The following is a 17,123-nucleotide window of genomic DNA, read 5'->3' as shown; positions in this document are numbered from 1 at the left end:
TCTTGAGTGGAAGATCCACACCTTGGGTATTGATATCCCATATGTCACTAGCTCATGGACTCTTGCCAATTACATGAAAGAAAACATCATTTATGTAAGAACTTTCCTGATAAATTCATTTCTTTCATATTGGCAAGAGTCCATGAGGCCCACCCTTTTTATGGTGGTTATGATTTTTTGTATAAAGCACAATTATTTCCGAATTTCCTTTGTTGATGCTTTCTACTCCTTTCTTTATCACCCCACTGCTTGGCTATTCGTTAAACTGAATTGTGGGTGTGGTGAGGGGTGTATTTATAGGCATTTTGAGGTTTGGGAAACTTTGCCCCTCCTGGTAGGATTGTATATCCCATATGTCACTAGCTCATGGACTCTTGCCAATATGAAAGAAATGAATTTATCAGGTAAGTTCTTACATAAAAAATTTTTTAACCACATTTCTTTAGCTCACCACACTAAGTGCTATTTAAGCAGTTAAAGGGACATTAAACCCAACATTTTTCATTCATGATTCAGACAGAGAATACAATTTTAAACAAAATTCTGCGTTGCATCACTTCTAAAGTTCAGTGTGTCACAGCCTTAAACCTACACTTTCTACTTAGGTTTGTAGAGGCACTTTAACAATAGAGGTATGGCAGTTGACCTTATCAACTGTGGAACATTATTAGGAAGTACACAACTGATACTGCTTTGTTATGATTTCAATTTAAACAAAGTTATTGTAACATTTTTCAGGCAAAAATCCTTTAAGCATCATTAAATTGCTTTTCTATGCTGTACAGTAAATCTTTGAGTAGAGTTTCCTTAAGACATTCAAGTGTTTCCTTATTGCATGGTTAGGCATAGCCTCTTAGGATTTACCATTGGAATAAATAAAGGGGACATTCAGTCACGAAGTATAAAATACTTAATGCTGAAAGGTCCTTTGTTTGAAGCGTTCGCTGCACTGAGCTTCTCAAGCAGCCCACGACAGAACAATATTTTGCTGTGAGAAGACGTTTCCACCTTTTAGCCAGCTGCCGCCCAGCCGGATAGCCCGCATGGCTATTGGCTAAGAGGTGGAAACATCACCTCTCCGCAAAATAGCGTTCTGCCTTGGGCTGCCTGAGGTGCTCAGTGCGGCAAATGCTTTAAACAAATAAAGGAAGTTTGAGCATGAAGACTGAAAGTCCCCTTTATTTATTCCAATGGTAAATCCTAGCGTTTCCCAAACGCTTGAATTTACCATCACTTTAAATTATATTTGGTGATGCAAATTTCAGTAATGATATGGGTCCTATAGAGGATAAATGATCAGTAAGTGGCATAAAACATTTTATGTGTGCATTTGAGTATAATAGGTTTATGAAATATATATATATTTGAAAGGTTTTAGTACCCTTACATATTAAGGAATGTATGTGATTAATAATTGTGCTGCATTTATGTATACTTCTAGTTGTTCATGTTGTAATCTAATTTTCCTTTGTTCAGGTCACCCAGCTCAGTTTTACAGTATGAATAGACCAGTGTCTCGTCACAATCCACCAGCAATAGGTGGCTCTCTGCCATATCGTCGTCCTCCATCAATGACCTCACAGCCGAGCCTTCAAAACCAGATAAATGGAGGACCCTTTTATAGCCAAAATCCAGGTAAAAACCTAAGCCGTTGCTGCAAGTTAATGTATGTATTTAGTGTGCTTAAATCACTTTGAAATGATTGCAGAAATGTTCATGAAACATTCCCTTTAAATACAGTAGAATTGCATAAACAATAAATTCCTAATAAAAGGATAATACAAAAACAGAGTTTGATTTTTAGATAAACAGTGTTTGTTTTTCCTGAAGGATTTTAAAGTTTCCTTTCATTTTTCCTGTATCATGTGACAGCCAGCTGCCAATCAGAGACTCATAGAAGCTGTGAACTTCTTGCACATGCTTAGTAGAAGCTGGTGCCTCTGATAGTGTGCACATAAGAGCATGCCCACTCCAAAATGAGCAGTCATCATTTTATAATTTTGTTTTAACCCTTTTACAGACAGAGGCTTCTCTGAGTCCAAGAACTAAACAATCAACTTATCCAAGTATATGTGATAAAACTGTGAAATGTGATAAACAATATATATTGCATTTCTAAATCATGAAATAAAGTTTAATTTTGACATTTATGCTTGTTTAAAGTCTAGATATCTTTTATTACTGTTCATGAATGTTTTTGTCATTCCAGTTCAGTTTACTGTTATATCTGTACCCTCCAATTACACTTTTTGGACAGTCATAGTATGCTGCCTATATGATTAGAGAGAGCATGTAATTTATTTTTGCACATTTATGTCCCGTTAATGTATCCAAACAAACTAATTCAGTTAACCTTTTTTTTTTCACCCCAACTTCATTTTAGTAATGATCTGTTTTATATTGTATTTATAAATGGATTTACTAGTTCCTGTCATTTAGATTTTGCTATCCATAATTACAAATTCTTTTTAATCTTTTTAAAGGGGCAAGACATCTAAAATGTTTAATTCAGATAGATCATACAATTTTAAACAACTTTCAATTATACTGTTATTATAAAATATGCTTGATTCTCTTGTTGTTTAAAAGTGTATTAAAATGACATGCTGTATCTGATTCTTGCAAGTTTAATTCAGACTCTTACCCTTTTAAAGTCACTAAGGATACAATTCTCATTCTAATTTGTCACCTTTTAAAAGTGAAATTTTCTTGTATAATCACTTCTATGTTCAGTGAATAATCTGCTCAATCTAAAAGTCTGTTTTTGCTTAAATGTATTATTTTAGCTATGACACATGTTTTGTTGCTATAAATAATTACATGTATTCAATCAGTGCATTCTGTATTCATTTTTTTAAACCCAAACCAGATGTGTGTTCTCCAACTGATTTTAATTGTACTACGCCTGGGTTGGTTGATGAGCATTTGCACTTTTTTCCATTGCATCTGATCTCAAGAATGCTTAGTATTTTGTATTTAATTAGGATTAAAGGAAAATCATCATATTCTTTGAAGCACAAATATGTTTCTTTCATGTAATTGGCAAGAGTCCATGAGCTAGTGACGTATAGGGATATACATTCCTACCAGGAGGGGGCTAAGTTTCCCAAACCTCCAAATGCCTATAAATACACCCCTCACCACACCCACAATTCAGTTTTACAAACTTTGCCTCCTATGGAGGTGGTGAAGTAACTTTGTGCTTGATTTTTATGATTTCTTCTATCATAAGCGCTTCTAAGCATTCTGAAGCCCAATTCCAGTGTTTGTCAGAGTGATGTGAAGAGAGTATCGCCTATTGATTTTATGGTTTCCCTCGCTGGAAAATCTTTTCAAGGGTTCTCTGTTATCGGTCGTAGGGATTCATCTCCTACCTCTATTTTCAGATCGACGATATACTTTTTTTTATATACCATTACCTCTGCTAATAGTTTTCAGTACTGGTTTGGCTATCTGCTATATGTGGATGGTGTCTTTCAGTAAGTAAGACACTCTTAGCTATGTTTTGGCGCTTTATGTATTAATATAAAGTTTTAAATATATGTATTTTACTTATATTTGCCATGAGTCTGGTCTGTGTGTATTTCCCTTTTGCATTCTAAACAGTTTCAATATAGGAATCCTGTTGGGAAGTTTATTTAAACTTTTTGTTACCTGGGGTTCAGTCTTTTTCTAATTTGACTTTCATTTTTTCACGGGCAAATCTAGGCTCGCGAGGGCGCAAAATGCTGTTTTTTATTGCGTCATTCTTGGCGCAAAATTTTTTTGCGCAAAGTTGCATCTTTGGCACAGATTTCATTATTTCCTGCATCTTTGTTGACACTAGTTGTTTTGGCGCGAAATTGTGTTTATGACGTGAATTGTGTCATTTCCTGGTATTAGTTTTGCGCCAAAATTTTTTAACTTCTTTAGCATAATGTGTCATTCTTGGCGCCACATTATTTAGTTATTTTACCCCTCTTTCTCTATTGCTCGCTGTTTTCATGAATATTGAAAGCTATTATGCCTGCTTTTGTTTTTCTCTACTGAAACCGTTACATTGTGGAAATATTTTGCCTAATGTTATTTTTCTTTTCCTGTCACATTTTGCGAGATGTCTCATTCTGATCCTGACTCTGATGTTACTGTAGAAACTATAATGCCCTGGAACACAATTTTTCAAAGCTAAGTGTGTTTTCATTTTTTTAAGCTGTTATTTCTTCAGTTCAATTATGTGGCATTTATTTATTATGTTTTATGATAGCAATGTTTCTACATGTACAATAACATTTACTGTTTTTTTTCCGTTCATGTACTTTATTTCATCTGCAAACATCACATGTTGTTGCTTATATCATAAATGTTATGACTGCTATTATGCCTTTAAGTAAACTTACCAAGTCTTTTCAAAATGATTAAGTTCCAATTAATTTTGTTCTGACCGACAGCATACTTAAAGGGACAGTTTACTCAAAATTTTTCTCCCCTTTAATTTGTTCCCAATGATCCACTTTACCTGCTGGAGTGTATTAAATTGTTTACAAGTAGCTTCTTTACCCTTATATTGGCATTTGAAATAGTTGATTTAGCCTGTGGTATCCCCACCTATTCTGAAAGTTTGTTGCCACAGGTCCAAGCTATAGATAAGCTTTGTAAACACAGCCATCAGAAGAAATTAAACTCCCAGTGGGATATAGCAGAGATAAGGTAATAAAATGTTGATTTTCCATTGTTCTCTCCAAGTATTGGTGATTGTTTTATAGACAGATATAAGATAAAGAAGCGGGTATATGTACACAATGTGATAAAGCAATGAGATCTGATTATACCTACAAGCTCAACCCATTTTATTAGGTTGTGGCTTCAAAACACAAAATCAGAGCTTTAAAATACACAAACCTTAAAAAGCTTATTTTCATACATTTTTTTACTCTGCAGTTGGTAAAAAAAGCAATTGTAAACACATTAAGGGAAAAACTATTTTACAGTATACTGTCCCTTTAAGTTTATTCTACTGATGAAGGTTTCTTTGGCTCAAAGGATCCTGTATCAGACAGTTTGTTAAAAATTCTCCTTATTTTTCATATGAACAATTTTTGTTTCTTGTTAAGGAAATTTTTCTGTTTATAGCTTTTAGGAGTCTAGTCCTCCTATTTACTATGTTAATTATTCTTTTCAAATCTGGATTTCTTTCATGTAATTAGCAAGAGTCCATGAGCTAGTGACGTATGGGATATACATTCCTACCAGGAGGGGCAAAGTTTCCCAAACCTTAAAATGCCTATAAATACACCCCTCACCACACCCACAATTCAGTTTTACAAACTTTGCCTCCTATGGAGGTGGTGAAGTAAGTTTGTGCTAGATTCTACGTTGATATGCGCTCCGCAGCAAGTTGGGGCCCGGTTTTCCTCTCAGCGTGCAGTGAATGTCAGAGGGATGTGAGGAGAGTATTGCCTATTTGAATTCAATGATCTCCTTCTACGGGGTCTATTTCATAGGTTCTCTGTTATCGGTCGTGGAGATTCATCTCTTACCTCCCTTTTCAGATCGACGATATACTCTTATATATATATATACCATTACCTCTGCTGATTTTCGTTTCAGTACTGGTTTGGCTTTCTACAAACATGTAGATGAGTGTCCTGGGGTAAGTAAGTCTTATTTTCTGTGACACTCTAAGCTATGGTTGGGCACTTTTTTTTATAAAGTTCTAAATATATGTATTCAAACATTTATTTGCCTTGACTCAGGATGTTCAACATTCCTTATTTTCAGACAGTCAGTTTCATATTTGGGTTAATGCATTTTGAACCAATCATTTTTTCTTACCTTAAAAAATTTGACTTTTTCCCTGTGGGCTGTTAGGCTCGCGGGGGCTGAAAATGCTTCATTTTATTGCGTCATTCTTGGCGCGGACTTTTTTGGCGCAAAAAATCTTTTCTGTTTCCGGCGTCATACGTGTCGCCGGAAGTTGCGTCATTTTTTTGACGTTCTTTTGCTCCAAAAATGTCGGCGTTCCGGATGTGGCGTCATTTTTGGCGCCAAAAGCATTTAGGCGCCAAATAATGTGGGCGTCTTATTTGGCGCTAAAAAAATATGGGCGTCGCTTTTGTCTCCACATTATTTAAGTCTCATTATTTATTGCTTCTGGTTGCTAGAAGCTTGTTCACTGGCATTTTTTACCCATTCCTGAAACTGTCATTTAAGGAATTTGATCAATTTTGCTTTATATGTTGTTTTTTCTTTTACATATTGCAAGATGTTCCACGTTGCAACTGAGTCAGAAGATACTTCAGGAAAATTACTGCCCGGTGCTGGAGCTACCAAGCTAAGTGTATCTGCTATAAATTTTTGGTATCTGTTTCTCCAGCTGTTGTTTGTATTGCATGTCATGACAAACTTATTAATGCAGATAAAATTTCCTTTAGTACTGTTACATTACCTGTTGCTGTTCCGTCAACATCTAATTTTCAGAGTGTTCCTGATAACATAAGAGATTTTATTTTTTAAATCCATTAAGAAGGCTATGTCTGTTATTTCTCCTTCTAGTTTACATAAAAGTCTTTTAAAACTTCTCTTTTTTCAGATGAATTTTTAAATGAACATCATCATTCTGATACTGATAATGGTTCTTCTGGTTCAGAGGTTTCTGTCTCAGAGGTTGATGCTGATAAATCTTTGTATTTGTTCAAGATGGAATTTATTCGTTCTTTATTTTAAGAAGTATTAATTGCATTAGAAATAGAGGATTCTGGTCCTCTTGATACTAAATCTAAACGTTTAAATAAGGTTTTTAAATCTCCTGTAGTTATTCCAGAAGTGTTTAATCTCCCTGATGCTATTTCTGAAGTAATTTCCAGGGAATGGAATAATTTGGGTAATTCTTTTACTCCTTCTAAACGTTTAAGCAATTATATCCTGTGCCATCTGACAGATTAGAGTTTTTTGGGACAAAATCCCTAAGGTTATGGGGTTGTCTCTACTCCTGCTAAATGTACTACTATTCCTACGGCAGATAGTACTTCATTTAAGGATCCTTTTGATAGGAAAATTGAATCCTTTTCTAAGAAAAGCTTACTTATGTTCAGGTAATCTTCTTAGACCTGCTATATTTTTAGTGGATGTTGCTGCAGCTTCAACTTTTTGGTTAAGAAGCTTTAGCGCAACAAGTCACAGATCATAATTTTATAGCATTATTATTATTCTATAACATGCTAATAATTTTATTGGTGATACCATCTTTTGATGTCATTAGAATTGATGTCAGGTATATGTCTCTAGCTATTTTAGCTAGAAAAGCTTTATGGATTTAACTTGGAATGCTGATATGTCTTCTAAGTCAACTTTGCTTTCCCTTTCTTTCCAGGGTAATAAATTATTATCTCAACTGTTAGGAGCGGTATCAGTTTGAAAACTATTTCCAGTTTGGAATATATCCAAGCCTTATAGAAACCTATAGCCAGCTCCTAAGTACCCATGTAGGTGCGGCCCTTATTCCAGCTCAGCTGGTATGGGGCAGATTACGTTTTCTTCAAAGAAATTTGGATCAATTCCGTTCTCAATCTCTGGTTTCAGAACATTGTTTCAGAAAGGTACAGATTTGGCTTCAAGTTAAGGCCTCCTGCTAAGAGATTTTTTTCTTTCCCGTGTCCCAGTTAACACAGCAAAGGCTCAGCATTTCTGAAATGTGTTTCAGATCTAGAGTTGGCTGGAGTAATTATGCCAGTTCCAGTTCTGGAACAGGGGCTGGGGTTTTATTTTATCTCTTCATTGTACCAAAGAAGGTCAATTCCTTCAGACCAGTTCCGGATCTATCAATATTGAATCGTTATGTAAGGATACCAACATTCAGGATGGTCACTGTAGGACTATCCTGCCTTTTGTTTAGCAAGGGCATTATATGTCTACAATAGATTTACAGGATGTGTATCTGCATATTCCGATTCATCCAGATCACTTTTAGTGTCTGAGATTCTCTTTTTAGACAAGCATTACCAGTTTTGTGGCTCTACCGTTTGGCCTAGCCTCAGTTCCAAGAATTTTTTTCAAGGTTCTCGGTGCCCTTCTTTCTGTAATCAGAGAACAGGGTTTTGGTATTTCCTTATTTGGACGATATCTTGGTACTTGCTCAGTCTTCTCATTTTCGAAGAATCTCATACGAATCGACTTGTGTTGTTTCTTCAAGTTCATGGTTGGAGGATCAATTTACCATTCAGTTCATTGATTCCTCAGACAAGGGTAACCTTTTTTAGGTTTCTAGATAGATTCAGTGTCTATGACTCTGTCCTTGTCAGACAAGAGAAGTTTAACATTGATATCAGCTTGTCAAAACCTTCAGTCACAATCATTCCCTTTGGTAGCATTATGCATGGAAATTTTAGGTCTTAGGACTGCCGCATCAGATGCGATCTCCTTTGCTCGTTTTCACATGCGACCTCTTCAGCTCTGTATGCTGAACCAATGGTGCTGGGATTACTCAAAGATATCTCAATTAATATCTTTAAACCGATTATACGACACTCTCTGACATGGTGGACAGATCACCATCGTTTAGTTCAGGGGGCTTCTTTGTTCTTCCGACTTGGACTATGATCTCAACAGATGCAAGTCTTACAGGTTGGGGAGCTGTGTGGGGGTATCTGACAGCACAAGGGGTTTGGGAATCTCAGGAGGTGAGACTTCCGATCAATATTTTGGAACTCCGTGCAATTTTCAGAGCTCTTCAGTCTTGGTCTCTTCTGAAGAGAGAGTTGTTCATTTGTTTTCAGATAGACAATGTCACAACTGTGGCATACATCTATCATCAAGGAGGGACTCACAGTCCTCTGGCTATGAAAGAAGTATCTTGAATTTTGGTTTGGGCGGAATCCAGCTCCTGTCTAATATCTGCGGTTCATATCCCAGGTATGGACAATTGGAAAGCGGATTATCTCAGTCGCCAAACGTTGCACCTGGGCGAATGGTCTCTTCACCCAGAGGTATTTCCTCAGATTGTTCAAATGTGGGAACTCCCAGAAATAGATCTGATGGCTTCTCATCTAAACAAGAAACTTCCCTGGTATCTGTCCGGATCCTCGGGCGGAGGCAGTGGATGCATTATCTCTTCCTTACAAGTGTCATCCTGCCTATATCTTTCCGCCTCTAGTTCTTCTTCCAAGGGTATTTTCCAATGTTCTAAAGGAATGCTCGTTTGTCCTGCTGGTAGCTCCAGCATGGTCTCACAGGTTTTGGTATGCGGATCTTGTCCGGATGGCCTCTTGCCAGCTGTGGACTCTTCCGTTAAGACCAGTCTTTCTGTCTCAAGGTTCTTTTTTCCATCAGGATCTCATTACCTTAATTTTAAGGTATGGAGTTTGAACGCTTGATTCTTGGTCAAAGAGGTTTCTCTGACTCTGTGATTGATATTATGTGACAGGCTCGTAAATCTGTATCTAGAGAGATATATTATAGAGTCTGGAAGACTTATATTCTTAGTGTCTTTCTCATCTTTTTTCTTGGCATTCTTTTTGAATACCGAGAATTTTTACAGTTTCTTCAGGATGGTTTAGATAAAGGTTTGTCCGCAAGTTCCTTGAAAGACAAATCTCTGCTCTTTCTGTTCTTTTTCACAGAAGGATTGCTAATCTTCCTGATATTCATTGTTTTGTACAACCTTTGGTTCGTATAAAACCTGTCATTAAGTCAATTTCTCCTTCTTGTTTGAATTTGGTTCTGGGGGCTCTTCAAGCTCCTCCTTTTGAACCCATGCATTCTTTGGTCGTTATATAACTTTCTTGGAAAGTTTTGTTTCTTTGGCCATCTCTTCTGCCAGAAGAGTCTCTGAATTATCTACTCTTTTTTGTGTCTCCTTTTCTGATTTTGCATCAGGATAAGACTGTGCTGCGAACTTCTTTTGAATTTTTTTACCTAAGGTTGTGAATTCTGACAACATTAGTAGAGAAATTGTGGTTCCTTCATTATGTCCTAAATCCTATGAATTCTAAGGAGAAATCATTGCTTTCTTTGGATGCTGTTAAAGCTTTGTAATATTATGTTGAAGCTACTAAGTCTTTCCGAAAGACTTCTAGTCTATTTGTCATCTTTTCCGGTTCTAGAAAAGGCCAGAAAGCTTCTGCCATTTCTTTGGCATCTTGGTTGAAATCTTTATTTCATCATGCCTCTGTTGAGTCGGGTAACACTCCGCCTCAAAGGATTACAGCTCATTCTACTAGGTCAGTTTCTACTTCCTGGGCGTTTAGGAATGAAGCTTCGGTTGATCAGAGTTGCAAAGCAGCAACTTGGTCCTCTTTGCATACTTTTACTAAATTCTACCATTTTGATGTGTTTTCTTCTTCTGAAGCAGTTTTTGGTAGAAACGTTTTTCAGGCAGTGGTTTCAGTTTGAATCTTCTGCTTATGTTTTTTCATTAACATTTTATTCTGGGTGTGGATTATTTTCAGCAGGAATTGGCTGTCTTTATTTTATCCCTCCCTCTCTAGTGACTCTTGCGTGGAAAGATCCACATCTTGGGTAATCATTATCCCATACGTCACTAGCTCATGGACTCTTGCTAATTACATGAAAGAAAACATAATTTATGTAAGAACTTACCTGATAAATTAATTTCTTTCATATTAGCAAGAGTCCATAAGGCCCGCCCTTTTTTGTGGTGGTTTTGATTTTTTTTGTATAAAGCACAATTATTCCAATTCCTTATTTTATATGCTTTCGCACTTTTTTCTTATCACCCCACTTCTTGGCTATTCGTTAAACTGAATTGTGGGTGTGGTGAGGGGTGTATTTATAGGCATTTTAAGGTTTGGGAAACTTTGCCCCTCCTGGTAGGAATGTATATCCCATACGTCACTAGCTCATGGACTCTTGCTAATATGAAAGAAATGAATTTATCAGGTAAGTTCTTACATAAATTATGTTTTTAACATTTTTGCTTGTCTTTTTCCCTATTCAATATACTATCTGTATTATATTCTAGACTCTAGAATATAATACACAGCCGGGCCGTGGCCCAGTACCAGGCCGTGATAGCCCTGCTGGTGGGCCCCAACCTGTCATGCCCCCACTGCACACTCTTACCCCACTGCACACCAGGGGCAGACTGAGACTAATCAAGGCCCCAGGAAAACGGTCTCACACTGACCCAAATGTATTCAATGTTATGCAAATGAACATGGTAGCCTCCCTGCCCTACCCCCAACATGCCCCTCAACCTCCAGAGCCAGGACCCCCAACATTAAAGGCCAGATAAAGGGCCTCAACCTTCAGGGCCAGACCCCACACTCCATGGCCCTCACAGCGACAGACCCCCGGCAGGACCCCCCACACTCCAGGGCCCCCATTAAACCCACAATTAACTGCTTAGTTACTGATAGGGCCACTGAAAACTCCAGCTTAAATGGACACTGAACCCAAATTTTTTTCTTTCGTGATTCAAATAGAGCATGAAATTTTAAGCAACTTTCTAATTTACTCCTATTATCAAATTTTCTTCATTCTTTTGGTATCTTTATTTAAAAAGCAAGAATGTAAGTTTAAATGCCGACCCATTTTTGGTGAACAACCTGGGTTGTTCTTGCTGATTGGTGGAAAAATTCACCCACCAATAAACAAGTGCTGTCCAGGGTCCTGTGCCTTATTTTTCAAATAAAGATAGCAAGAGAACAAAGAAAAATTGATAATAGAAGAAAATTAGAAAGTTGCTTAAAATTGCATGTTCTATCTGAATCAGATAGAATGGTTATTTTGAATGGTTATTTTGATTCCCTCTTGGGACTGTACTACTATTTCTATGGTAATTGGTACTTGTTTTCAGGATTCTTTAGAATTTGAATATAACCTTAGTAGAGCATATTCATGTACTGTTTATATTTTTAGCTCAGCTTTATCTGTGGCTGACATTACTGTTCTCTCAGCCTTTGTTGAACAGTTAGCATAAGCAGTTTCAGATTCTCAAGTATATAACTCTGTTTATTTACTTTAGATGTATTCATTTTATTATGTTTACTATATCTATTATAATTTCAAAGATATTTTATTATCTCTCTCTTGTTAGGATAATAATTTATTTGATTTCTATTATATCCACTATTTCTGGAGGTTTAGAGTTTTTTTTTTTTCTGCCCCACTTTAAGCCGGTAATGTAGATCAGTTGGTGAATATCCTGACTACAAACGCTTGTTCTAGATCCAAGGGTCATAGATTAATTTCCCGGCAGGGTTAATACAGCCATTTGGCCTTTGAGGTCAATTTATTGTTTACCATTTATTTGGGTAGTAATAACTACTGTTTTTATCAGCTGCTAATTTGGTTAACTCAGAGTGATAGCACTGAAGAAGCGTTTTTTTTGTATCCTTCTGGGAGAAGAACGCTATATAATTACTAGTAATTAGACTGCATGAAGTTGCGGTTCTCAAACCAGTCCTTCTGGTGGGAGCAGATTAAATTATTGTTGGATGAACTGTCCAAATTCTATATTATTCTTAGGGTTTGAATAGATTTTTAGAATGAGTCCTATTGGAAAAATCTTTCTTTCCCAGTACACTCTGTGAAATTTTTTTCAGGAATAATTATGCCAGTTCTTTTTGCAGGAGAAGGATTTGGGTTTCTAGTCAATGCTATTCTTTGTCCCTAAGAAGAAAGGTTTATTCAGTCCATTCTTGGATCTGAAGACTTTTATATTGTTTTGTTAGTCTCTACTTTCAAGTTGGCGATTATAAGGACTATTATGCCTTTTTGTTTAGGTCATTTCATGTCCACTCCATTTTTCAGGATGTTTATCCTCCTATTTTATTTCATTCAGACCACTTGTGGATTCTGAGATGTTCTTTTTAAGCTTTACCAATTTGACGCTTTTCCATTTGGTTAAGTGACAGCTTTATGAATCTTTTTAAAAGTTCTTGGTGTCCTTCTCTCTGTCTTCAGACAGTAGGGTATTGTGGTGCTTCCTTATTTAGATGGTATCTTGGTATTAGCTTAAAACTTTTCTTTTATTAAAGCCGGACAAATAGCTTAGTATTCTAATGCACTGTGGCTAAGCTCTGTAGCAACCTTTAGGGTTTCCGGGGAGGTCCACTTAGCCTTTCATCCTTCAGAGGTCGATTAAATGAGCAGCGTCTTCAGTCCCTTACGGGTGATTAGACACGCTTTACAAGTACCCAATACATACATATGAAAGAGCAGTATTCAAATATATGGACTTTTTTGTGTGTGGAATCCTTCATGAATTAACGTTTTGTTTCTTCAAGACATGGTTAGAGGATTTAATTTACCTAAGAGTTTCGTGATTCCTTAGACAAGGGTCACTTCTTTTTGGGTTTCTAGATGGATTGTGTATTCATGTCTTTGTCTTTATCGGACATAAGTCAATTGTAAGTGGCGTTAGCCTGTCTAACTTACAGTCTAGAACATTTCTTTCAGTGGCTATGTGCATGAAAGTTTTAGGTCTCATAACTGCAGCATTGGTCGTGGTTCCCTTTGCTAGTTTTTTTCTGAGATCTTTTTGCTTTGCATACTGAATCAATAATACAGGGTTTGTTTTTTTAAATCCTAATACTCTACTCTCTCTGTTTTGGTGACTAGTCTATCATCATTTTATTCAGGGGCCTCCTTTGGTTCATCCATCCTGGACTATATTCTTAATGGATGCAAGTCTTACAGGTTGGGGAGCTGTCTGAGGGTCTTTTGACAGCACAAGGGGTTTGGAAACTTCAAGAGGTAAGGTTTCCAATCAATATTTTAGAACTCTGTGCTATTTTTCAGAGCTCTTTCAGGCTTGGCCTTATTTTAGGAGAGAACTTTTTCATTTTCTGCTTTCAGACAGACAATATCACAGCTGTGGCATTTCTCAATCAACAATAGGGACTCGTAGTTCCTTAGCAATTAAGAAGTATTTTGGATATTCTTAGATGGAATTAATCTTCTATTTTTTTTATGATTTTAGACATCCGGGAGAGTGGTGTCACTATACAGATGTGTCTTCTCTATTTCCCAGGTACCTTTTCAGGTCCAGGGATCCTCCGGAGAAGATGGTGGATGCATTAACAGTGTCTTGGCTTTGCAACCTGACTATATCTTTCCGCCTGTTTTTTTCTTCCAAAGGCGATTTCCAAGATTATATTGGAACAGTGCCATGTGTTTCTGATAGCATCAGCATGGCATCACAGGTTTGGTAGGTGTATCTTGTTCGGATGTCCAGTTGCCATCCTTGGCTGCTTTTTCTTTGGCCAGCCCTCTTTTTTTTTTTAGGCGCTATTTTTCCAGCAGGATCTCAAATTTCTAATTTGGGGGTATGGAAATTGATTAGTGTTTAGTCATAGAAGTTTCTCTGACTCAGTATTTATCGCTATGTTGCAGGCTGATAAGTCTTTTTCAAGGAACATGTATTATCAGGTTTGGAAAACCTATATTTTATAGTGTTCTTCTCATAAATTCTCTTGGCATTCTTGTAGAATTCCTAGGATTTTTCAGTTTCTTCAGGTTGGTTTGGATAAGTTTGTCTTCAATTTTTTTGAAGGGACAGAAATCTGATCTTTTTTATTTCCTAGAAAGATTGTTTAAACTTCCCTATATTCACTGTTTTGTTCAGGCTTTTTGGTTTGTATCAAGCCTGTTCATTTATTAATTCTCCTTATTTGGAGTCTTAATTTGGTTCCAGGATTTTGTAGGCTCTTTCTTTTGAGCCTATATTTTCTTAAAGATTATCTATTTTCTTAGAAAGTATTGTTTCTTTTGGCTATCTATTCTGCTAGAAGAGTTTCTGATTTATCATCTCTCTCTTCTGTGTCTCCTTATCTGATTTTTTTTTTTCCATCTAGATAAGTTGTTTTGTGGACTAATTTTTTTCTTAAGGTTGCGCATTTGAACAACATTTGTGGAGAAATTGTTGTTCCTTGTTTTCTAATCCTAAAGAATTCTTTGAGAGTTCTTTTCATCCTTTTGATGTGGTAAGAGCTTGTAATTCTTTATCGAGGTTATTAGGATTTCAGAAGACTTTTAGTCTGTTGTTGTTCTGGTTTCAGAAAAGGTTAGAAAGCCTCTGCCATTTCTTTAGCATCCTTGTTAAAGCTTTTGTTTTTCAAAGCTTATTTGGAGGCTGGGTAGGTTCCGCCTCAGAGATTTACAGCTCATTCTGCTAAATTCAGTCACCATTTCTTGGGCTTTTTCAGAGTGAAGCTTAAGATGATCAAATTTGCAAAGCAGTATTTTGTTGTTCTTTGCATACTTTTGTTTTTACCATTTTTATGTATTTTGCTTTTTCTATAGCAGTCTTTGGCAAAAAAGTTATTCAGGCAGCTGTTTCAGTTTGATTCTACTGCTTTTGATTCAAGGAAAACTTAATTATGGTTTGGATTTAATTTCTCAGTGGAAATAGCTATTATTTTATCCCTCCCTCTCTAGTGACTCCTCTGTGGACTTCCACATCTTGGGTATTTCTATCCCATACGTCACTAGCTCATGGACTCTTGCCAATTACATGAAAGAAAACATAATTTATGTAAGATCTTACCTGATAAATTAATTTCTTTCAAATTGGCAAGAGTCCATGAGGCCCACCCTTTTTATAGTGGTTATGTTTTTTTTGTATAAAAGCACAATTATTTTTCCAGTTCCTCTTTTTGTATGATTTTTTTTACTCTATTCGTTAAAGGGACAGTCAAGTATAAATTAAACTTTCATTATTCAGATAGGACTTTTAATTTTAATTGACTTTCCAATTTACTTTTATCATCAAATTTGCTTTTTTCTCTTGGTATTCTTAGTTTAAACTAAACATAGGTAGGCTCATATGCTAATTTCTAAGCCTTTGAGGGCTGCCTCTTATCACATGCTTTTTAAATCTCTTTTCAAAACAAAGAGACAAAGTACACGTGAGCCATATAGATAACACTGTGTTCAGGCACAGGGGGTTATTTAAGATCTAGCACAAAACAATGCTAAATGCAAGACAATAGATAATAAACAGTCAGTCATGTGATCAGGGGGCTGGAAGAAGGTTCCTAGATACAAGGTAATCACAGAGGTAAAAAGTATATTAATATAACTGTGTTAGTTATGCAAAACTGGGGAATGGGTAATAAAGGGATTGTCTATCTTTTAAAACAATAACAATTCTATGGTTGACTGTCCCTTTAAACTGAATTGTGGGTGTGGTGATGGGTTTATTTATAGGGATTTTGAGGTTTTGGAATCTTTGCCCCCTCCTGGTAGGATTGTATATCCCATACGTCACTAGCTCATGGACTCTTGCCAGTATGAAAGAAATTAATTTATCAGGTAAGTTCTTACATAAATTATGTGTTTTAGGTTAATAAAGAAAAAATGTTGTTGCCATTGTTCTCCATTTGTTAGAGTAAAAAAAAAAAAAGTACACAGTAAAATGTTGAAATTGAGGTTTAAATTTGTGTAGTGATAAAAAAAAAAAATCTCTCATACTCTTAATGGTGGGTATGTAGCTTTGCATTTAGAGTTAGGTATAAATTCCATTAAGAATTCTGTACTCCTTTCTTTCCTTTTATAAATACACTGCCTTTATTGTTGTCTTCCTTGGCTTTTTTTTTATCAATTTAAAGTACGGTAATGTGGTATGTTCGCCAGAAGTAAAATGCTTGTGAACCTTCTCTGAAGAATTTGCATCTTCTGTGTTGCCTGTAACTTGCTTTGTCACATGCTTTTGTATACATGCTCCCAATAAGAACATCTCCTCCTGGTTTTGTCTTCATTGTCTATATAAACTATTGCCCTACTCTCTGAAGGTTGTGTGTGTATATAAATATTATAAACATTAAAAAAAAAAAATAATAAAAAAAAATATATATATATTTATTTTTTAGACACACACACACACACACCTATTACCAGGGAGGTTCTGTGGAAGTATGCCTAGTGTTGATGGCTCAGTTAAACGCAGATCCTTGTCAGGCCTTTTGCTTATCAGGAACATCCCTAAGGCTTAACCCTTCTAAATACCTCACACAGATGAGGGTTACATTTGAATCTGAAGTTTCCTCTTCTAATGATGAATTTTCAGAAACTCAAGACCCCAATGCTGAAAAGGTGGCAGAGGGTGTGGTGGTGGTGGTTGTTGATGATGATATTGGTTATTTGTAGAGTACCAACAGATTATTCAGTGCTATACATATAGGTAC

At 36.2% G+C, this 17,123-nt stretch overlaps 1 protein-coding gene across 6 annotated transcripts in view; it reads left to right on the top strand.

Moving 5' to 3' along the window:
* Positions 1 to 17,123, top strand: part of ABI2 (abl interactor 2) — a 190,929-nt gene that overhangs the window by 140,358 nt on the left and 33,448 nt on the right. For all 6 annotated transcript variants that reach the window (XM_053698670.1, XM_053698667.1, XM_053698669.1 and 3 more), the window contains one exon: positions 1,477 to 1,635. In XM_053698670.1, the coding sequence (XP_053554645.1) occupies positions 1,477 to 1,635 (159 nt within the window). The remainder of the gene's footprint in view (positions 1 to 1,476; positions 1,636 to 17,123) is intronic.

Source organism: Bombina bombina, chromosome 1 (assembly GCF_027579735.1).
Source record: "Bombina bombina isolate aBomBom1 chromosome 1, aBomBom1.pri, whole genome shotgun sequence".
Classification (NCBI taxonomy): domain Eukaryota; kingdom Metazoa; phylum Chordata; class Amphibia; order Anura; family Bombinatoridae; genus Bombina; species Bombina bombina.
Note: the sequence above shows the minus strand (reverse complement) of the source record. Positions and strands in the feature narration are given on the sequence as shown.